This window comes from Hemicordylus capensis, chromosome 14, assembly GCF_027244095.1.
Source record: "Hemicordylus capensis ecotype Gifberg chromosome 14, rHemCap1.1.pri, whole genome shotgun sequence".
In the NCBI taxonomy this organism is placed as follows: Eukaryota; Metazoa; Chordata; class Lepidosauria; order Squamata; family Cordylidae; genus Hemicordylus; species Hemicordylus capensis.
Window position 1 is genome coordinate 5,311,841 of NC_069670.1, and position 23,160 is coordinate 5,335,000.

The 23,160-nt window shown below is 48.8% G+C and overlaps 2 protein-coding genes across 3 annotated transcripts in view; one reads left to right on the top strand and one right to left on the bottom strand.

The window, feature by feature from the left end:
• The first annotated feature begins 1,374 nt into the window (after positions 1–1,374).
• Positions 1,375–6,401, top strand: LOC128337196 (zinc finger protein 239-like). Of its 2 annotated transcripts, none has more exons than XM_053277932.1 (2): positions 1,375–2,241; positions 3,287–6,401. In XM_053277932.1, the coding sequence occupies exon 2, from the start codon at positions 3,499–3,501 to the stop codon at positions 4,480–4,482; it is 984 nt and encodes a 327-aa protein (XP_053133907.1). In that variant the 5' UTR covers positions 1,375–2,241; positions 3,287–3,498; the 3' UTR covers positions 4,483–6,401. The 2 variants fall into 2 exon arrangements, with proteins under 2 accessions (XP_053133907.1, XP_053133908.1); XM_053277933.1 differs by having other exon boundaries at positions 3,290–6,401.
• A 1,932-nt stretch (positions 6,402–8,333) lies between these two features.
• Positions 8,334–23,160, bottom strand: part of CAPN1 (calpain 1) — a 41,408-nt gene continuing 26,581 nt past the window's right edge. The window contains exons 13-22 of the mRNA XM_053278503.1: positions 22,928–23,139; positions 21,940–21,979; positions 19,825–19,890; positions 17,277–17,334; positions 16,574–16,638; positions 15,475–15,543; positions 14,264–14,342; positions 12,346–12,462; positions 11,179–11,237; positions 8,334–11,042 (exon numbers count right to left, since the gene is read on the bottom strand). Of these exons, the coding sequence (XP_053134478.1) occupies positions 11,016–11,042; positions 11,179–11,237; positions 12,346–12,462; positions 14,264–14,342; positions 15,475–15,543; positions 16,574–16,638; positions 17,277–17,334; positions 19,825–19,890; positions 21,940–21,979; positions 22,928–23,139 (792 nt within the window). The 3' untranslated portion in view covers positions 8,334–11,015. The remainder of the gene's footprint in view (positions 11,043–11,178; positions 11,238–12,345; positions 12,463–14,263; positions 14,343–15,474; positions 15,544–16,573; positions 16,639–17,276; positions 17,335–19,824; positions 19,891–21,939; positions 21,980–22,927; positions 23,140–23,160) is intronic.

Consider the following 23,160-nt stretch of genomic DNA (forward strand, 5'->3'; position numbering starts at 1 on the left):
TTGTACAAAATTGGAATATAAACTATTGATTTTATGTCTTTCTCCTAAATGTTTATTATCCTTCAGTTATGATAGTGCCAAGGAGACACTTAAGCAGAGGATTTGCAATATGGATTGTCAAAATCAAAAGAATATTAATTTCGTCCCCAAAATCCTTATCCTGGAAAGAATTACGTCAGCTTAAACCAGCAAATTATCACTAGGAATTGACAGTCCCCACCCATCGTAGGGCTTTTTCCAACATCACTCACTGGAATACTCTCCCTTCTACAGTGGTGTCTGGGAAGTTTCGGAATGTTCCCTACGATGCAAGGATCTGTCCTTGTAATTCTTGTGCATTTGAGGACATTGAATTGTATATTTTATCAGTCAATAAGAAATTCTTTTATCACTCTTCTTTTATTGCCTTTCCCATAGCATTCAGAGTTATTTTATGCCACCGATTTACTTTCTGGAGTAAATTTTGAGACTTATTTTAAAGTATCTACATTCTGTGAGGCTGCTAGGGATGTGCGAGCCGGCCATGCGACCGGTTTGATTCAAATCCGGACCCGATTCGAATCGGTCCAGTCCTGGCTCATCCGAACCAGGTCTAGTCAGGCCATCAAACTGGCCTGCAGGGTGGTTTGGTGGGTATATTTGTAAAGGGGGCACTGTTGCAAGTAAAAGTGCATTCCCTAGAGTAATTGCAGTGGGGCGAGAGAAACGTTAGTTTTACCTTTAAAGTTGAGGTGGCGGAGGCTGCGGTGGTGGTGGTTGCCATCAGAGGTGGTAATGGGGGCTCCTCCAAATCCAACCCCCATTTTTGTGGACTTCATGCATTCTCAAGCCATTTTCATCACCACCTCCTCCAACCTTGCTGCCTGAATTTCAAAGGAAAACACTACCTTTTATCGTGTCTCCCCCCACCCCCCGTCCCATTTACTCTAGGGAATTTGCTTTTCCCCTTTGCTTTTAAAGGGGAATCTTTCCCCAACCCAACCCCCATTACAAGTTGTGGAGAAACGAGGCCTAAACCTCTTCTTTGGGTATGGACTTTGTATGGATATTTCTTTGCTATTCACTATATTAAGAGAGACGGAGCTGGGTTCAAAGGTTTGCAGCTCCTTCTCTGTCGGTTCATTTTTTGAGGGTGATAAAATGTCCTGGTTTGATTTTGGAGGAAAGGGGAGGTTTGCTTGTATTGGCCATGGTCTGTGGTCCTCCTCTGAAGCCGCTCTTGCATCTCTCCGTGTGCTGAAGCTGGAGAACCTTCTGCTCTTCCCAGAGCGACTCCATCCCTTAAGGGGAATCTCTTCCAGTGCTGCTTACACATCAGATCTCCCATTCATATGCAACCAGGGCCGACTCTGCTTAGCTAAGGGGACAAGTCATGCTTGCTACCCCAAGACCAGGTCTCCTCCCTACAAATCCCATCCCGCCTGCCACAATGTCCCAAGGACCTGCATGAGTGGCGCATACGCACATGCGTATCACTACCGGGTTGGGTCAGGAGGAGGTTCCTCCTTTCCCCTCAACCCCAGTGCCCAACTCCCAACGGCAGCAACCTCTGCACAGCTCAGACCCGCTGACCTCCTGCGCACTGCGAGGTGGATCTGAGAGGGAGAAGTAGGAGGAGCCAGGCGGAGTGAGTGCAGACAGAGGGGGCCCAGAAGGAGCAGGCAGGGGGCGGCTGCAGGAGCCTTTCCGGGCACCCAGAGTGGCCTGGACCAGCCTCCTTGCTTGTTGGGCAGCGGCGCTCGAATGTCAAAGGGCGGGGAAGGCCGAGGAGGGTCTAACCCGGCGCACTGCGGGCGTCGCCAGTTGATGCATGAGCAGCAGCGGCCGCAGGGAGGTGGCGCTGAGAGCAAGAAGTGGAGAGGGGCGGACTGGAGTGAAGACTCACCCTACTAGTGAGGAGGGGGCCGGGAGGAGGCTGCATGAGCGTGTCTGCCAGCCAAGAGCCGGAGTTCCCCCTGATCGCCTCTTCCGTGGCTGAGAGGAAGAAGAGGAAGTGGAGAGGGGCGGACTGGAGTGAAGACTTGCTATCCTCGTGCGGAGGGGGCCGAGGAGGAGGCTGCATGAGAGCGTGTCTGCGGGCCAAGACGAGCCGGTGTAGTTGCCCCTGGATGCTCCCGCGTGGCTGCTTCGAGCCGGAGCGACGGTGCCAGAGGCCCGCGCTGCTGCAGCGGGGAAGATTTGCACGTGTTTCTCCGCAGAGGCCGATCAGACTCGCTGCTGGACTTCTTGGCTAAGCGGGAGGTGAGCGGCAAGAGGCAGCAGCATGCTGGGGGCCTGGCGGGGTCCACATCCCCATCCCGGTCCCCGTCCCCATCCCAGAGATGTAGAGCGGATGGGTTTCAAGAGCCTGCCCCCAACCCAGCTCCTGAGAGCCCCCTCCGCTCTGGAACCCCCGCCTGCCTGCCTGTCCTTTTCAGCTTTCTTTTCACCAACCAGAGATGGGCAGTATCTACAGAACAGCCTTTTCCCTTTTCTGGGATGATTCACGGGCCCAGAAGGCACAACTGGAGTGATTAAATCTTTGAAAAAGTTGTATTGCTCAAAGGAAATGGAAACCGATTCGGATAAGTAACGAACATCTCAAATTTGTTTCCTTTCTTTAGACATTATATTTTGTATTTTAAAATACTGTTTTGTGTATTGTATTTTTATTGGTTGTTTACCAAGTATTCTGTACATTTGCTTGGGTATTTTGTATCTAAAAGACGTTTTAGACATATTTTGCCCATCTCTGTCACCAACCTGCTCGTTATTGAGCAGTTTCCTCTTCTGAAGCCCAAAGTCTCCATATTGGACTTCCTGGGCGAATCTCTGCTCACATATAGGACAGACTGGATCACACTCTGGTCACTCCTCCCTGTTGATTCGATGACTTTGGCATCTCACAACAGGTCCTGAGCGCCACTCTGGGTGAAGTCCAGGGTCACCTTCTCTCTAGTGGGTTCCATGATTTTAGTGTATCTAGAAATCTGGCCTCTTTGTCATGTCCTGACTGTGAATTTCCCCATTCTAAGATGGTGAGGAAAGATACCCATATTTACAACTCTGTCTTTCTTGGATTCCTCCCTGATTTTCTACTCCAACTCCAGGTCACTGTCTAAGAGGGTCTGAAGCCAGTTCTCTTTGCAATATATGTTTCATACTTTCATTAATTTGAACTTGGAGCATAATCACATAGCTGTCGAATATGGGAATAACCGCCAATCTATTGTGTGCACTTCACATGATCTCCTTAAGGCTCCTTTTCCATCTCAGTTTTCTGACCAGTTTTCTCTCCTCCTTCCAGCAGGTGAGAGTTGGAAGAGGAACAATGAGGGGAAACCCAGCAGAGGATTGATAGGTGGTGCCAGAAGGAATAAAAGGGAGCACAGACTAAAAAGTGGAGCAAAACAGAAGAACAGAAGTGGGAAAGAAACACAGAAAATAAGAGAAAGGATCCTGTGCCCTCCGTATAGCAAAAGCTTCACTTCTGAACCAAGCTATAAACCTCAGTGGGAAATGCAACCAGGTGAGAAATTATATGAATGTTTGGAATGTGGAAAAAGCTTCAGCAAGAAAGAACATCTTATTATACACAACAGAACCCACACTGGGGAGAAACCACATCAATGTTGTGAGTGCGGAAAGACCTTCAGCACGGGTGGAAATCTTACCGTACACCACAGAACCCACACTGGGGAGAAACCACACAAATGTATGGAGTGTGGAAAAAGCTTCAGCATGAGTGGACAGCTTATTAGACATCACAGAATCCACACTGGGGAGAAACGACATAAATGCTTGGAATGTGGAAAGAGCTTCAGCGAGAGTGGAAACCTTTCTGTGCATTGTAGAACCCACACTGGGGAGAAACCATATAAATGCTTGGAGTGTGGAAAGAGCTTCAGCCAGAGTGGAGATCTTACTATACACCATAGAACCCATACTGGGGAGAAACCACATCAGTGTTGTGAGTGCGGAAAGAGCTTCAGCACGGGTGGAAATCTTACTGTACATTACAGAACACACACTGGGGAGAAACCGCATACATGCTTGGAGTGTGGAAAGTGTTTCAGCACGAAGGGATACCTTGATAATCACCACAGAACCCACACAGGGGAGAAACCATATAAATGCTTGGAGTGTGGAAAAAGCTACAGCGACAGAGGACATCTTATTGTACACCACAAAACCCACACTGGAGAGAAACCGTATAAATGCTTTGAGTGTGGAAAGAGCTTCAGCACGAATGGAGATCTTAATAAACACCACAGAACCCACACAGGGGAAAAACCATATAAATGCTTTGAGTGTGGAAAGAGCTTCAGGCAGTGTGGAGACCTTACTTTACACCTTAGAAGCCACACTGGGGAAAAACCACATAAATGCTTGGAGTGTGGAAAGAGTTTCAGCAGAAGTGGAAGCCTTTCTTTGCACCGTAGAACACACACTGGAAGAAAGAAGGCCCACCTTACTGCACACATGCAAATTGAAACAGGGTAGGAATCATACACATGAAAATGCAGACAAGCCTGAGACTCTCTCATGTTGTGAAATTTAAATCCTTGTGAGATTTCTTTTTCGGATTTGTATTACTTCCCTCTGAGGGAATTTATAGATTTGTGTTTTTCTTATGTATAATTGTGCAGAATTCATCCAAACTGATTAATGGATATTGGTTTTTCATTGATTCATTGATTGATTGATATATTGATTGATTGATTAAGTGCCTTCAAGTCAGGGTCAACTCCTAGCAACCACATAGATAGATTCTCTCCAGGATGATCTGATTTCCACTTCGCCTTGAAGGTCTCTCAGTGGTGCATTCATTGTTGTTGTAATCGAGTCCATCCACCTGGCTGCTGGTCGTCCTCTTCTTCTCTTTCCTTCAACTTTCCCCAGCATTATGGACTTTTCAAGGGAGCTGGATCTTTGCATAATCTGTCCGAAGTAGGATAGTTTGAGCCTGGTCATTTGTGCCTTGAGTGAAATTTCTGGATTGATTTGTTTATTTGTTTATTTTCCTGGCTGCCCATTGGATGCTCAAAATTTCCAGCACCAAAGTTTGAAAGCATCAATACTTTCCCTATCTTGCTTCTTCAAAGTCCAGCTTTCACATCCATAGAGTGTCACAGGAAAAGCCATGGTCCGAACGATTCTGATCTTTGTAGGTGTAGACACATCACGGCATCTCAATCTCCTTTCGGAGGCCTTCATTGCAACCCTACCAAGTGCTAGTCTGCGGCGTAATTCTTGACTCTGGATCCTTGACTGTTGATGGTCGATCCTAGAAGGAAGAAGCTCTCCACCACTTCAATGTCTTCATTATCAATTCTGAGGCTGGTTGCTGTACCCGTTGTAATTAGTTTAGTCTTCTTGACATTTAGTCGTAGCCCCATTTTCTCACTGTGCTCCTTGACTTTCATTACTAGAGCTTGCAGATAATCCGCATTCTCAGCTATCAGAGTGGTGTCATCAGCATAGCGCAGGTTATTGATGTTTCTTCCACCAACTTTAAAACCTAAGTTTTTCATAGCATATGCTTTCTTTTAGTTGCATCTGAATACTTATGTGTCAATTCCTGGAATGTGGGTTCTAGGTGAAACTCAGGCTGCGCAAAGTAATATAATGGCCATTTTACTTTAAAAAACAAACAAACAGATGAGGAAGTTATACACCTGCAGACATTTTGAGGCCAAAATACTAGTTCAGCAATTTTATGGAGCTCAACTGTGGTCGCATTGGACCTTTTCCCCTCAGGAGACTGTGCAATCTAAATTTTTTAAGAGGATTCTTCCAAGTTGCTAAATTCACTCCTAATGTAATTTTAAGACTTGAGGCTGGAATTTTAATGGTGGAAACCAAAATATGGTTTAAAATTTTGTTCTGTATGATCCAAGGGTTTGTCCTTGTAATTCTGGCGCATTTGAGGCAATGCAACATGTCCTTCCTAAGTGGCTGCCAGTAGGTTTCAGGACATAATACAGAGTGCTAGTTATATAAAGTGCTAGTTATAAAGCCCTAAACGGTTTAGGTCCTGGGTATCCCCACCGCCCATTGAGGTCATCTGAGGAGGTCCGTCTCCAGTTACCCCCAACCCGTTTGGTGGCTACACAGAGAAGGGCCTTCTCGGTTGCTGTCCCGAGATTGTGGAATGCGCTCCCTGCTGAGATACGATCCTCCCCATCTCTTGCAATTTTCAAAAAACACCTGAAAACCCATCTTTTCGCCCAAGCTTTCTCAGCTTCCTAAATTCTTTAGGTTTTAATCTCTGGTTTATTTTAAAAATTATTGAATGGTTTTAAGTTTTTGTATATGTTTTAAAACTTGCTTTATGCTGTTGTTAACCACCCAGAGACGAAAGTTTGGGGCGGTGTACAAATTTGATAAATAAATAAATGATTGTATATTTTAGCAGTCAATCAGAAATTCTTTTATCACTCTGCTTTTACTGCCTTTCCCTGGACTTTCAGTTATTTTATGCCACCCATTTACTTTCTGCTGCAAATCCTGAGACTGATTTTAAAGCGGCTAAGTTATGTGCTACTGCTAGGGATGTGCGAGTAAAGTAAAAAGTAAAAGTAAAGTGCATTCCATAGAGTAAATGCAGAGGGGTGGGAGAGAAAAGGTGGTTTTTACCTTTTTTTAAATGTAGATGTTGGGGCTGTAGAGACATCAAAGTCAGACGTGGGGCTTCCTCCAAACCTCCCCTCCAGTGGCCGCCCAAATGCCAGCATTGGCTGGCTGCGGCCTGATTTGGGCCTGTGCACATATGAGGATACCATTTTCGTGACCTTTGCGCATGCTCAAAGGCCATCTGATCACCACCTCCTTCGATATTTTTGTTGTCCCCAGTGTCCCTGATGCCTGGATTTTAAAGGTAAAAACTACCTTTTCTTTTACCCTCTCCCTCCCCTGCATTTACTCTAGGGCAGGTCTGCTCAACTTAGGCCCCCCAACTGTTTTTGGACTACAACTCCCATAATTCCCAGCCACAGCAGCCAATAGCCAGGAATTATGGGAATTGTAGGCCAACATCTGCAGGAGGGCCGAAGTTGAGCGGGCCTGCTCTAGGGAATGCCCTTTTCTTGTAAAGGGGAATCCTCGCCGGATTTCCCTTTACAAGTGCTGGAGGATCGAGGCCTAAACTTTTCATTAAAAAAAAAAAAAGACTTTATATTATATATTTCTTTGCTATTCACTGAACTGGGGGTCAAAATTTTGCCGCTCCTGCTCTATCCTTTCATTTTGGAGGGTGATGAAACGTACTAGTTTGCTTTTAGAGGGCAAGGGAAGTTTGCTTGCATTGGCCATCATTTGAAAAACAGAGGGAATTTGAGTCATGCTGTTGTGCATACCACAGTATATTCTGTATTTATTTGTGCCATGACTCCTACCAAAGCTGGAGGAGGAGCGGGGAGTTCACCGGGGTAAATCCTGGACTATAAAGAATTCCCCATAGGCTTCCAGCACCCACTTTATTTTAATGTGGGACAAAGCACTCCTTCCATGCAAGATTCCTGGAGGACATTCAAGTGGCACAACTCTCCCTAAAAGGGCTGAGCAGTCCTAAACCTCCAAAGGCGTGTGGCTAAGGCAGACCCAAAATGAAGAGTAGCATCCTTTTTTTATTACTTGATTAAAAGAAAAGGGTATGCAATGAGAACAATGGTCTTTTTGTCAAGCAGATTGTACGAGAGAGTTTTCATTAACCAGGCAAATTCAGTTTTCACGGAATTCAGTAAAGGAAAATAAGTTCCCTCACATGTCTAACTGAACTGGTCCCGATCTTATTAATGACAGGCAGGGATCTTGGCTTCCCATTTCCCCAGCAGCTTCTCAGCCAGCTGCATCTTCACGGCACTCCTGAGATAGACCAAACTAAAGAAAAATCTTTCTCCTCTCCAGTTGGTGGAAATGTGTGTAATTTCTGCCCAGTCCTCCAGATTGGTCCTTCTCTTATGAATTTCCCAGGCTTTTTTTTTAAGCCTACTTTCCAGTAGGCTTATGGGATCACGTGGCATTCTATATTGGGCAGCAGCGATATAGAAAGATGCTGAAAGGCATCATTTCACCCTGCAGAGGAAGAGGCAATGGGAAACCCCCTCCGGTATTCTACCGAAGAAAACCACAGGGCTCTGTGGCCGCCCGGAGTCGAAGTCGACTTGACGGCACACTTTACCTTTACTTTTAGAGCACCTTGCATGCGGAAGGTCCCAGATTCCCTCCCTTGGCAGCTTCTCCCAGATTCCTACGAGATACAGAGCCGCTTCGAAGAGAGAAGCAGGCCCGTCCCTGGAGAAAGGGGGCCATGAATCCGACGGGCTGAAATGCACAGAGATGTCAGCCTTGCGCCTGAATAACAGCACTTTTATTTTGGCAATAAAACAAGTTGGTTTCTACAAAAACAAAAGATCAAACAGTAGTTCCCAGTTATAGCATTGAGGGTGTAAAACACAATCCCTGATACGGAGCCTCCTGGCAACGTTACATGAGTGAGCCCATCACCCTGCAGAAAATCTCCGGCTTCAGCACACGGAGAGATGCAAGAGCAGCCTCAAAGGGGAACCACATAGGGTGTCCACACCCCCTCGAGGCCCTCTGGGAGCGAGCGCAGAAACGGGCAGGGGGTGCTCAAATGCAGCAGTGGCTAGGCAGCAAATGTCCTAGGAGAGGAGAGCTGGTCTTGTGGCAGCAAGCATGACTGTCCCCTTAGCTAAGCAGTGTCCACCCTGGTTGCAAATTAATGGGAGACTAGAAGTGTGAGCACTGGAAGATCTTCCCCTCAGGGGATGGAGCCGCCCTGGGAAAAGCAGAAGGTTCCCAGTTCCCTCCCTGGCAGCATCTCCAATATAGGGCTGAGAGAGACTCCTGCCTGCAACCTTGGAGAAGCCGCTGCCAGCCTGTGAAGACAATGCTGAGCTAGATGGACCAAGGGTCTGACTCAGTATATGGCAGCTTCCTATGCCCAAACTGAATTTGGCAAGTGGTAAACTCAGGCCGTAGGGAAGGGGTGGTCAGGCACCGGAAGCCGCTCACAGACGCTTCCAAACGAGAGAGAGAGAGAGAGAGAGAGAGAGAGAGAGAGAGAGAGAGAGAGAGAGAGAGAGATACGCAGGACGCTGCATTCGTGGCCGTTTTCTCCACTGGGAGCCTGAGGGATAATCTATGATTGCCGCTTGCTGTGGTTTCCTGATGTTGTGACTCCCTTGCCTGTAGCCAGAGGAAAGCCCCCCAACGAGTGCCGAGGGGCAGGGTGGGTGGACCGGATGGGTTAGGCCGTTTTTTGAGATTTCCCCCTCCTGGTAGGGTCCTCGGGGCTTTCCCTGGCCATCATGGGCATTTGTCAATAGCCAGAAACTCTCCCAGACAGGAGGCTTTATTGCAAAGCGGAGAGCTGGTATTGTGGCAGCAAGCATGACTGGTCCCCTTAGCTAAGCAGGGTCTGCCCTGGTTGCATTTGAATGGGAGACTTGATGTGTGAGCACTTTAAGGTATTCCCCTCAGGGGATGGAGCCGCTCTGGGAAGAGCAGAAGGTTCCAAGTTCCCTCCCTAGCAGCATCTCCAAGATAGGGCTGAGAGAGAGAGACTCCTGCCTGCATCCTCAGAGAAGCCGCTGCCAGTCTGTGTTGACAATACTGAGCTAGATGGACCAAGGGTCTGACTCCGTATATGGCAGTTTTCTATGTTCCTAAAAGGAAGTGCCTTGTTGAGCACTGTGCCCAAGTGCTATTTTTTAGGATGCATATAAGGCGTGCGCCCTCACCGCTTACTTGGGGGCTCCCCAGAGGCATCTGGCGGGCCCCGGTGGGAAACAGGGTGCTGGACCAGATGGGCCTTATCCGGCAGGGCTGTTCTTATCGACCAATCGCCGTCTGGAAAAAGCTTCCGGTCCATTGAACCCGAGGCCAAAATGCACACAGGGGAGTGAGTCTAGGGCTGGAGGGGAGAGAAAGCTCCTTGGCACTGGATTTGTGTGCAGAACTTAGAAGGCATGGGCCAAAAGTGGGACGGGGACGGCGTGCCCGAAGCAGAAGCACGGCCCTCTCGATAATCTGGCAGAGGGAGGGCAGAGATTTCCCAGGAGGCACGGCTGCGTTGTAGAGCTGGCACCAGGCCGGCTGCCCTGGTTGCAGACTGGGAAGGAAGAAAGGAAGCCGGAAAGAGGGAACAGCTTGGTGAAAGTGCAGGCCTCCGAACACATGCGTGCCGGACGGGTCGTGTGATCCAGGTTGCAAAAAGGATGCTTCTTGGGCTGTCCCTTCTCCATGCATAGCTTAAGAATGCAAAAAATAAAAAATAAAATAAAATAATGTTGGATTGGGCTGGGGAGAACACCACCCAAAGCAAGCGCAAACACAAAACGAGTCCAGTACACCTAGAAAGGCTGGCGCAGAGTTCTCCCAGCGTGCACTGCCTGCCCGGGGCCGTTCCACAGGGATGCCGTCAGGCATTTTGGCACTGCGTGGGACTCCATTCTCAAAGGCAATGAGCCATTCTGGAGCGTCAAGCACGGCGGCCAGTTCCTGACTATGGCACGGTGCCGTTCAGTTCCTTGGCAGAAATCTCGTGAAAGCAAAACGTGGCTTCAGTCAGCGCTGAATTCTGAAGGCTTCTGGGGGGTCACAGGTGACCAGGCACGGCGGTGGGAGGCGAGAGAGTCCACCTTGGCACGTGAGGCAAATGTGGGAGTCGTGGGGGGGAGGGAGTCAGAGAGAGAATGTGAGGGTGTGTGTGTGTGTGTGTGTGTGTGTGTGTGTGTGTGTGTGTGAGAGAGAGAGAGAGAGAGAGAGAGAGAGAGAATGTGAGGGTGTGTGAGTGAGGGAGGAAATACGTGTGTGAGAGAGGGGGAGATTGGGAGGGGTGGATTTGTTCCTTTATTTGAAGTGAAGGCAGCAAAAGCGGGAAGCGACCCCGTGTCGTGATGCAAGGCACTTGCAAGTCGGCCAACCCCGTGTCGGAGGAGGAGAAGGGAGGCCGGACAGCTGTGCAGGGGAGGGGCTGGGAGAGCTCCGTATCGTCGTCGTCTTCCTTATCAGGCGAACATGGTCAGCTGCAGCCACTGCAGAGGAGAGAGAGGCACAACCCCATCACCGCCAGGAGCAACAGCCTCCGGGCCGGGCACCCTCCCACACACAACTGGAAGGAGTTCGTCAAACTCCCCAGCCCAGGTTCCATGCTGGTTGTTCCAACCTTACCTTTACCAAGTCGAAGGTGACAATTCCGTCCCTGTCTGAATCCAGTGCTTGGAAAAACCCTGAAAAGAGGCAAAAAAGAGGTGTGTGTGTGTGTGTGTGTGTGTGTGTGTGTGTGTGTACGATTCAATCATGAACAAACACCTAAACGTTTGTGTCGGCTTCAATAGGGACATATGGTTCTCTCCTTAACGGTGACCTTTAAGGTGCGATTTGTGAGTCAGACGTTGCCTGTGCTGGGGAAGCAGAATTCCAGCCTCCACTTGTCACTGCTGAGGAGTCCAGGGGGCTGCCAAGACCCTCGCTACCCCCATACAACAACCCCTTGGTTTCTAACGTCAGCGGGCTTGAACAAAACGTCAGCGGGCTTGAACAAAACGTCAGCGGGCTTGAACAAAACGTCAACGGACTTTGAAATAACCTAGTCTTGGATACAGGTAAATCCAGTCACACTTTGGCCCCTCGCCTAGGCGCTTTCCAGATGCCTCGTTTCGGATTTCATCACCGCGGTAAGAGTGCCATAGTGTGGTATGCATGTCGCAAAAAGGCTGCTGCATTTTCCCGTTGCCAGATTTTTTTTAATTCTGAGGATCGTTGTGAATACGATCCTGCCAAGCCGAAGCATTTTCCTGCGGCTATAGCGGGTAATCTGGAAAGCGCCCAGGAGAAAAGAGCAAAGACATGTCCAATGTGGAAGTGGCTGTGTAGACCTGCATCGACCCCTGGCAGCCCTGGGTGGGGGCTGCAGTGGGGCCAGTGCAGGCTGCAGGGCCTTGAGCTTGTGGGCTGCAGGGACCCCGAGTCATGGAGGAGAGCTGCTCTTGTTGTAGCAGGCATGAATCCTCCCCTTTGCTAAGCAGGGTCCACCCTGGTTTGCATTTGGGTGGGAGGCTACAGGTGTGAGCCCTGTAAGATACTCCCCTTAGGGGGTGGGGTTGCTCTGGGAAGAGCACCTGCCTGCTTGCATGAAGAAGGTTCCAGGTTCAATCCCTGGCAGCATCTCGTAGGGCTGGGAAAGATTCCTGCCTAAAACCTTACATAGGCAGTAGTGTAGATGATACTGAACTGGATGGACCATGGGGTCTGGCTTGGTCTAAGGGAGCTTCCTGTGCTTCCATGGAACAGCAGTTCAAACATCAGAAAGAGCTGAGCCACGGATGATGTACTCACGGAACATGGTTTCAAGTCGCACTAAACAGCAGACAAAATTGTCAAAGTCGACGGCCAGGTCAGGCTCTGCGTAGCGGGTGATGATCAGCTCGTAGAGTTTCTTGTTCAGCTTGAAGCCTAGAAAGACATGGGCATTAAAGACAAGGATTATTTATTTATTTCTCTCTCTCTCTCCTTCTTTGTCTCTCTCTTTGTTTCTTTCTTTCTCTCTCCTTTCTCTCCTTCCTTGTTTCTCTCGTTGTCTCTCTTTGTTTCTCTCTCTCTCCTTCTTTCTCTCCTTCCTTGTTTCTCTCGTTGTCTCTCTTTGTTTCTCTCTCTCTCCTTCTTTCTCTCCTTCTTTGTGTCTCTTTGTCTCTCTCTCTCCTTCTTTGTCTCTCTCATTGTCTCTCTTTGTTTGTTTCTTTCTCTCTCTCTCTCTCCTTCCTTGTTTCTCTCGTTGTCTCTCTTTGTTTCTCTCTCTCTCCTTCTTTCTCTCCTTCTTTGTGTCTCTTTGTTTCTTTCTCTCTCTCTCCCTCTCGCCTTCTTTCTCTCCTTCTTTGTTTCTCTTTGTCTCTCTCTCTCTTTCTTTGTTTCTCTCTTTCTTTCTCTATCTCTAACTTACATACATACCACCCAAAACACAAGTCTCTGGGCAACTTACAACAAAACAACCCAAACAAGTCAAAAGGTGAAAACATTACAATAACGTAAGATGTAAAATGTTAAAACTATTAAAAACCATCCAACTGTTAAAACAGGGAGGCTATTCTCACCCCCAGGAGAAAGTGGGCCAAGGGAGCCTAGCCCAGTTTCTCCTGCCCAGGAGCCCTGCGGGTTCCCGGCAGCAAACCTCCCTAAATGTCCCTCCCCTTAGAGAAGGTTAGCGGAGTGTGTCTTCCGCTAACCCCATCTACTGGACCGTGTGCTGCCATGGTGCAGCTCCACAACACAGCGACTCACGAGGAGAAACCCGACTGGGAGGCTCCGACAAGCCTCCCAGTGTCGGGGGGCGCCCCAGCATGCCCCCTGTACTTGCACTGGGCTTGCTGGGACTTCCGGGTGCTGGGTGCCCCCCCCAATCCCCGTCGCCCCAACTGGCTCCATGAAAGAGCCGGTCATCTTTGGCTGGATGCTCATTTGCGGGGAGAGTGGATCAAGTGGATCTCTCCCCACCAAACCCCTTCCGGCTCTCCACGAGAGCCTTGATCACGTCTACCCTGATTTTCCTCCTCCTCGCTTCCACACAACCAAAAATTGGGAGCACACACAGCTCCCAAACCCGGGTAGAAGACAGTTTCTGATTGTGCGAAGGACCTCTGTAATTAAAAGCCTGGGGAAATAAATGAGTCTTGAGCGCCTTTTTAAAAGCCCTGATTCCAAAAGGTAAACTGGCTTCAAGCCTGCCCCGAGGAACCTCGTTTGGTTGAAGAACAGCCTAGAAGATTAGAGTTGTTCGGATCATGGTGTTCCCCATGACACTCTATGCATACAAAAGCTGGACTTTGAAGAAGCAAGGTAGAAAAAGCACTGACGCTTTTGAACTTGGGTGCTGGAGAAGACTTCTGAGGACACCCTGGACTAAGCAAGGAGAACAAACCAATGGATCATGGAACAAATCCATCCAGGATTTCCACTCGAGGCACAAGTGACCAGGCTCAAACTATCCTACTTCGGACACATTCTGCGAAGACCCGGCTCCCTTGAGAAGCCCATCATGCTGGGGAAAGTGGAAGGAAAGAGAAGAAGAGGACGACCAGCAGCAAGGTGGACGGACTCGATGACGACAGCAATGAACGCACCCCTGAGAGACCTTCAAGGCCGAGTTGAAGACAGATCACCATGGAGAGAATCTATCTATGTGGTTGCTGAGAGTCGACACTGACTTGACGGCTCTTAATCAAGCAATCAATCGAACAATCAATCAAAAGGAGCCCATTACCTGCAGACTCCAGAGCCATCCGCATCTCGTAGGCACTCATGCTTCCCGACTTGTCCAAATCGAACTTCCTAAAGATGGTCTTAAAATGATGTAAAAAGGAGATAAGTTACCCAATGAGGTTGCTTACAAAAGGAGTGGCTTAAGTTACTCATAGGCGGGAACTATGAGAGGAGAGCTGGTCTGGTGGTAGCAAGCATGACTGGTCTCCTTAGCTAAGCAGGGTCTGTTCTGGTTTGCATTTGAATGGGAGACTACCTGGTGTGAGCACTGGAAGCTATTCCCCTTAGGGGATGGAGCTGCTTTGGGAAGAGCAGAAGGTTCCAAATTCGCTCCCTGGCAGATTGGGCTAAGAGAGATTCCTGCCTGCAACCTTGGGAGAAGCTGCTGCCAGTCTGTGTAGACAATACTGAGCTAGATAGACCAAGGGTCTGACTCAGTATATGGCAGCTTCCTATGTTCCTATGACCAGGGGTTACTCTAAAGGGCTGCTTGATTTCAATACTACTATGAATATTTATATACCGCTTTCCAACCTAGGTTTGCCAAGCAGTATAGATAGAAAGATAAATAAATAATAAATAAGAGGGTCCCCTGTCCCCAAGAGGCTCACAATCTAAAAAGAAATATAAGGTAGACACCAGCAACAGCCACGGGACGGATGCTGTTCTGGGGAAGGATAGGGCCAGTCGCTCTCCCCCTGCAAAATATACGAGAATCAACACTTTGAAAGGTGCCTCTTTGTTCAGCAGGGGACAAAGTTCCCCAAAGGGCTCACAGTCTAAAAAGAAACATAAGGCAGACACACCAGCAGCAGCCACTGGAGGGAATCTACGATGGGGCTGGATAGGGCCAGTAGCTCTCCCGCTACTACATACAAGAGAATCACCACTTTAAAAACAGTGTCTTTTTTCTCAGTTAGCAATAGGAGATCCATTGAAATTAATTCAGTCAGGATGTCAGTCGGTGAACTCAGGGGGCCGATATTCACGTTCTGGCTGGTTTTTAGTTTATCCCTTTGTTTCTGATGTTTAAGCCAAATTTTACCTGTTCTGATGTTCTCACATTTAACGGTTGGCTTTCCCCCCTTTTTACAAATTTAGTTTCTGTACAATGCTATGCGTATTCTCTGGACAGAAAAGTGGCGCGGACGAACGTTATCAACACGCTTTCTTCTGGTACCTATAAGGACGAAAAGTGGGAGCTCTGCTTACTAAATAGTTCCTGATTTTGGTCCACAGGATGTTGAATTCCACCAGGCCGAGTTTCCCGTTCCCATCTCTCTGTTCAAGGAAGGAGCCGTTAAGGAGACATTCCACGGGAGAGAGGACACCTTCCTTGCCACCATGACGCCTCCTTCAGGTCTTGCATATGAAAGGGAAACTAGATGCGTGAGGCTCTGGGGAGAGCATCTAGGTCCCAAGTTCCCTCCCTGGCAGCATCTCCAAGAGAGGGCTGAGAGAGATTCCTGCCTGCAACCTTGGAGAAGCTGCTGCCAGTCTGTGAAGACAATACTGAGCTAGATAGACCAATGGTCTGACTCAGTATATGGCAGCTTCCTATGTTCCCCTTTGCTAAGCAAGGTCCAGCCTGGTTTGCATTTAAATGGGAGACTACATGCACGAGCACTGTAAGATATTCCCCCTCTTAGGGGATGGGGCCGCTCTGGGAAGAGCATCTAGGTTCCAAGTTCCCTCCCTGGCAGCATCTCCAAGATAGGGCGGAGAGAGATTCCTGCCTGCAACCTCGGAGAAGCCGCTGCCAGCCTGGGAAGGCATCCAAGCTGCACCGTCCCCCTGGCACCATGCAGGGACTACTGTTCCCAGCATGCAGTGCTGCACTTTGCCCATTTGCAGGGAGCGGGGTCCTTTCAAGGAGATGGAGCCCTTTTGAGCCCCTGCAGCGTCCTGGCAGGTGTGCACAGAAACGGGGGAGTACAGCCCGTCCCAGCAGCATTTACCCCACAGGGCTCTCAAGGGAGGACTCTGTCTCTCTTCAAGGGCTCCCTCCCAGCACTGAAAAAGCCCCACGCGGGGCAGAAGTCAGCCCAGTGGGGAATGGCTCGTGCGGAAGGTGTGTTGCCAAAATGCAAAACAGAGACGGTCCCTACTAGGAAATAGTGACTGGGGGGAAATAAGGACTTGGAAAAAATAGTGACGATCACTGTTAAGAACGTACATGATGATAATGTGCACAGAACACCTTCAATGCTCAGGAAGCACAAATATAATTACTGTTGGGATTCGTATATTGCAAAAACAAACAAACAAACAAAACACCAAACAAAACCACAGCCAAATCAGAGGAGGATACATCCATGAGATTCACCATACTGCGACAGGATTCTATGCTGAAACCTTTCGACCGAAGGTCTTTATCTAAATTTTTAAGCAAAGAAGAAAGTTTAGTGCTTGTTCTTGAAGCAAATGTGCTGCAGTCAGCTACCATGCAGATACAGGGGAGAAAAGGCCGTCTCAAGTATTCTAAATGCAAACACAATTCATGCTTCCTACCACATGACCAGCTCTCCTCCTTACTCCTAATGGGGTGGAGGGGATAAAGAGTTGGAGCGTGAAGCCTCTAGCATAGGGAGAGCAGGAGGAGAGCTGGTCTGGTGGTAGCCAGCATGACTTGTCCCCTTAGCTAAGCAGGGTCTGCCCTGGTTGCATATGAATGGGAGACTAGAAGTGTGAGCACTGCACGATATTCCCCCCCTTTAGGGATGGAGCAGCTCTGGGAAGAGAGCAGAAGGTTCCAATTCCCCCACTGGCAGCATCTCAAAGATCGGGCTGAGAGAGAGACTCCTGCCTGCAAGCTTGGAGAAGCCGCTGCCAGTCTGTGAAAACAATACTGAGCTAGATGGACCAAGGGTCTGACTCAGTATATGGCAGCTTCCTAGGTTCCTATGTTTGAGTGCAACATGTCCCTCCACAGATGACGGGCATTTTGCTAGCTGAAAATTAAAGGGAAAGGAAAGCAAAAAGAAAACAAGAAAGAAAAGAAAAGAGAGGCTTACGTTTCCCCATGATTCTGTTGAGGATGGTCTGCAGTTCACGGACACTGATTTCCATGTCCTGGAAGGAAGGACACATAAGCTGTATACGCACGCATACAATTCCGCTCGAGGGGATCTGATCGCCCATCCGATTAAACTGAACTCTCAGCCTTCCCAAGCCATCCAGGAGGCCATCGCCAGACCGATCCAAAATGAAGCGACCGCAGCCTATAGCCAGCTCAGAACTGTGAGCTTCTCTCCCCACCCCCCACCAATCCTACATCCCCTGCTGCCCCCCCCTTCCCAGGCACCATCATTTTTCCGGGTCACAGCCGATGCTTTACATCACGGCAAATCGATTCATTAAGCCAACACTGCAGGCCAGAATACTGTGGCCAGGGCAGTGCCCGTTGGAATGCAGCAGTTGGTTGGATTGACCCGTCCGTTTCTAGATGTGGGAAGCTCCGGATTCTCCACCTCAGAGCTGCCTTCCTTCTAACGGTTTGCTTTAACTCCACCCCTCCCTGATAACGGTTTGGGCCCTGGATATCTGAAGGGCCGCCTGCTCCCAAGGGTTTCTGCCCGCATGAGCCGATCGTCCGAGGGGGTTCTGCTCCGCGTGCCGACGGTGAGAGAGGCTCGGTTGTTGGGCACGTGGGACGGGGCCTTTTCAGTCATGGCCCCTACGCTGCAGAATGCTCTCCCCGCTGAAAGCCATTCCTCAGTCTCATTGACAGCTTTTGCGGGCAGGAGGTGAGAGGGAGTAAAGACGTGGCTTTTCACCCAGGCATTTATTTATTTAGCATGTTTTTATGCCGCCCAAAACCTACATCTCTTTTGTCACAACAAACAAATGGTTGCACTCTCCCAGGGAGCAATCTCCCAATTCTCATTTCCATTCCTCTGGCAACATCAATATTTGCGTTTTAAAAACACAAGATTTTAAGTTGTGTTTAAGTTTTAAGAGCCAGCAGAGTGTAGTGGTTAGAGTGTTGGAATAGAACCAGGGAGACCCAAGTTCAAATCCCCATTCAGCCATGAAACTCTCTGAGCCAGTCACGTATCTCTCAGCCTAACCTACCTCACAGGGTTGTTGTGGGGATAAGCATAACTATGTACACCACTCTGGGCTCCTTGGAGGAAGAGTGGAATATTATTATTATTATTTATTTACACAGTCAGACAGGTGTTATTGACTGGTTTGTTTTATCCAGACATCGAGTCCTTCCCAAGGACCTGGGATGCCAGAATTTTATTATCAATATTGTTGTTGTTATTATTATAGATATCGTCACAAAATATAGGCTGTTCCCAGTAAAGCTGCTTTTTGTAATTGGCTGATGGTGATTTCTGTGGCCCCGATGGTGTTGAGGTGCTCTTCAAGGTCTTTTGGAACTGCACCCAGGGCGCCAATGACCACTGGGATTATTTTGGTCTTTTTCTGCCACAGCCTTTCAATTTCAATTGGTAGATCTTTGTGTTTTTTTCTGTTTCTTTTTCTTCTATTCTGCTATCCCCTGGTATTGCTATGTCGATTATTTTAACTTGTTTTTCTTTCTTCTCAACTACAGTTATATCTGGTGTATTGTGTGGCAGATGTTTGTCTGTTTGTAGTCGGAAGTCCTTTACCTTAATGTTAAATGTAAACCTTAAAACGTAAACCTAAAACACTTAACTTTAACTTAAAACATTTGCTTACAGAATTTTGTTGGATTAATCTTCTTTTCATATACAATAAAAAGAAGGTCTACAAAGGAGATTTGTTGAGTGTCAACATATGTACCTCATCGCCACTACACCAGCAAATTCAACATTTGTGTTTTAAAACCATTTAGAACAAACCAACCCAAATTTTCACTCAAGGCACAAATGACCAGGCTCAAGCTATCATACTTTGGACATATTCTGCAAAGACCCAGCTCCCTTGAGAAGTCCATCATGCTGGGGAAAGTGGAAGGAAAGAGAAGAAGAGGACGACCAGCAGCAAGGTGGATGGACTCGATGACCGACAGCCATGAAGGCACCACTGAGAGACCTTCAAGGCTGAGTTGAAGACAGATCACCATGGAGAGAATCTATCTATGTGGTCTCTAAGAGTTGACACCAACTTGACGGCACTTAATTAACCAACCAACCAACCAACCAACAAAACATGCCTTCAACTCCTGCCTGTAGACTTCTCAGAGGCATCTGGTGGGCCACTGTGCGAAACAGGATGCAGGACTAGGTGGGCCTCCTTGGGCCTGATCCAGCAGGACTGTTCTTATTGCCAATGGCCAGGATAAATAAAAACAGGCTGGCCCATTGAAAGCTGGAAGGACTGCAGTTCTATCATGGCTTCTCCATTCCTAGGGGTGCAGCCCTTGTCAAAAACCACCATGAGCATTCATTCCCCCAGATGGCAGGGACCAATCGCTCGGGTTCATGGACAATTGAGCAATTCTATTTAAGTGACATTTGCCCCTTCCTGGCTTCCTCTGCTTCCTCTTGTCCATGCATCCCATTTCCCATTTGTCGGTTTGCCACGGAAAGGCCAACCCGGCCCCAGTTCACGCCCCCCGCCACTTACCGCCCCAGCCAGCTGCTTGAAAAGGGTCTTGAAGTTCTCGTCGATCTCGCCCACCGAAAGCACTTTCTGGAGAAGGAGAGGAGAAAAGAAACAGCTGTCAGGGCGGTGTGCTGGCTGTATTCACATGCTGTATTCACATTCAGCCGCCGATGCATTCTCAGTAGGACGGGCAGGTGGAAATCCTCCTGATCACTGCTGCAGCAATTTAATTTTCTGGCGGCGGTGGTGGTGGTGGGAGCCCAAATAGGAACTGGCTTGACTGAGGGTCCACTCTCCATCAGAGGCAGTGGGACAAGGTGAAATGCCTCTTGGGCAGAGGATCTGGAGTGCCCTTCAAAGTGGCAGGCAGAGCATAGCGCACTAGAAATTCTCCTTCATCCGCTCCATATGACCCTGCTAACTGAGCAAAGAGGCATCTTTCAAAAATGGCAATTTGCTTGCATTTCGCAGGGGGAGAACAACTGGCCCTCTCCATCCCTAGCACAGCATTCCTCCAGTGCAGGGCTGATCAACTTCAGCCCTCCTGCAGATGTTGGCCTACAACTCCCATAATCCCTGGCTACTGGCCACTGTCACTGGGGGTTATGGGAGTTGTAGTCAAAAAACAGCTGGAGGGCAGAAGTTGAGCAGGCCTGCTCCAGTGGCTGTTGCTGGTGTCTATCTTGTGTTTCTCTTTAGGTTGTTGTGAGCCGTTGGGAGGAAGGGAGCCATTTTATTTATTTATATCTATGTAAACTGCTTTGGGACCTTTGGCTGAAAAGCGGTAAATAAATATCCACCGTATTTGTATCTGTAGAAGCAGCTCTTCTGCGGGCATTTGCCAAACTGCAATCTTGGTGGCCGCTGGGCCACATGCTACATTCAGCAAGAGCAGGAGGAAGGGCTCCTTCCCATAATTATTAGTTTGTACATTCAATCGCTAAATAATGTGCTGATGGCGTTCTTTAAAAAAGCATCTGGTCAGTGGCTCCCAACCTGGGGGCCTCTGGATGTTGATGAACCACAAGTCCCATCATCCCTAGCTACAATAAATTGATCAATAAATCCAAGAGGAAGGGGACAAGATGACCCATGGTGGGGAGGAAGAAGAGGAGGAGGAAGAGGAGGCGGCGGAGGAGGGAAAGGAGGTGGCGGAGGGAAAGGAGGCGAAGGAGGAAAAGGAGATGGAGGAGAAGGAGGCGGAGGAGGAGAAGGAGCTGCCTTTGTCTCTCTGCCTGTTCAGTATTTGCAGAAGGCAGCAATGAGGTGCTGCTGGTGCTTTTTGCAGAGACCAACTTGTGGGATTAAAAAAAAACTACCTTGCTTTCCCTACGCAGGGAAGGGGGAAGGAAAGAGAGGCTGTTTCTCTCCCAGAAGCAGCAGGGCTTTTGATGGAAGAGCAAGGATGCTCGCCACTGGTGTGGTGGCGAGTAGCTTTATGGAAGCCTGCAGGCGGATTACTTGCCACAAAGGCACAGAGAGGGATGCAGAGGCAACATCTCCCTGAAGAACAGATGCTGGGGACAAAAGGGATGCCCACCACCGCCCCACCCTGCTTCTGAGCTCTCCAGAGACCTCTGGCTGGCTGGCAGAAACAGGATGCTGGACCAGGTGAACTTCTTGGGTCTGATGAAGGAAGACTCGGCTTCTGGCTCTGCCTGCCTCAATGTGCAAAAGCCCCGCTTTCCAGACAGTGCCAACTTCTGCAAATGGCAATGAGAAATAAAAATGGGAATGCCACGGGCAGAACATGGCATAATATTCTTAGCGCCATCTGCTGGCAATCTGTGAATAAACTCCACCCACCCACCCAAGTTAGGAATTTGAAATGACACAATTGTTTACTGGAGCGGCCAGCAGATGGCGCTAAGAAAATTGCGCAACCTCCTTGGACATCACGTGGATTTCCTATTTTATTTTCTGCTGCAATTTGTCACTCATGCTCAATATACCGTCGTCTGGAAGAGCACTCAGGATGAATGGACTGGCTGAGAATTACAGCTGCCATTTGCTGAGATGACTGCAAAAAGAGGGGACCCACATACAGAGAGGATCCTCACGCTGTCTTATTTTTAACTAGATCACAAATGCTGCTCATACACCCGCAAAAGGAGATTGCTGGCAGATATTTCCTACCTCATCTGGGAGGGTAGCTTGGATATCATCATCCAATTCCCTGCAGAAGGACAAAAATTAACATTCTCTCAGCGGCTTGCAAAGCTGCCAAAGACAGTGCACAGAAATTAGTAAGCATTACGGAACATGCAAGATAAATTGCGGCCGGGATGAAAGCTACGCTGAAGCCAAGGAGGGAGGGAAGAGTAAAGGGAACCTTTGGCAGGACTTCAAATGCACCAGAGCTGGAATGGAGAGCTGGCCTTGTGGAAGCAAACACGAATGGTCCCTTTTGCTAAACAGGGTCTGCCTTGGTTTGCTTTTGGATGGGAGACTACTTGTGTGAGCACTGTAAGATCTTCCCCACAGGGGATGGGGCCATAGCTCAGTGGAAGAGCACCTGCCTGCTTCCATACAGAAGATCCCAGGTTCAATCCTGGCATCTGCTAACCCCTGCTAACTTGGCAAAGAGACACCTTTTAATTTGGTGATTCTCTTCTATTTAGCAGGGGGGAGCAACTGGCCCTCTCCGTCCCCAGCACAGCACCCTTCCAGTGACTGTTGCTGGTGTCTTATCTTTATCTTATGTTTCTTTTTAGATTGTGAGCCCTTTGGGGACAGGGAGCCATCTTATTTATTTATTGTTGCTCTGTAAACTACCCTGAGCCATTTTTGGAAGGGCAGTATAGGAATCGAATTAATAAACAAATAATCTCCAGGTTGGGCTGGGAGAGACTGCTGCCTGAGACCTTGGAGAAGCTGCTGCCAGCCAGTGCTGACAATACTGAGCTAGCTGGGCCAAGGGTCTGACTCAGTATATGGCAGCTCCCTATGTTTTTAATGCTTGGAATATGGGAGGTGGGAACAAGCAGGAAAAGGGGAGGGAAGCGCCCATTGCAAGCCTCATGCGTTGTCTTGTGTGCCCCACTGCATTGGATCCAACACCCCACTTGCTTCCCTGATGCCTAGGAAGAAGAAACAGCCTTGGGAACGGGGTGGGGGGACTTACACTGTTCCGGCTTTGTTCTCGGAGAAGACCCGGATCACAAAGTCGCCTTCTTTGTTGGGCTCGAAGGTGGAGGGCACCACGATGTATTCGCCGGGGGGGAGCTTGAAGCGGGTGCTGACCTCCCGCAGGTTGATGAACTGCTCCGAACGGGCCCGCGAGGAGTTGGAGAGGAAGAAGTCGCGCTTCAGGTGCACGGAGGGCTGCCCCACGTACTGCCGGAGAGAGAGAAGGGA

Coding starts and splice junctions, on each gene's coding strand:
- LOC128337196 (XM_053277932.1), top strand. CDS start 3,499: ATGCAACCAGGTGAGAAATTATATGAATGTTTGGAATGTGGAAAAAGC.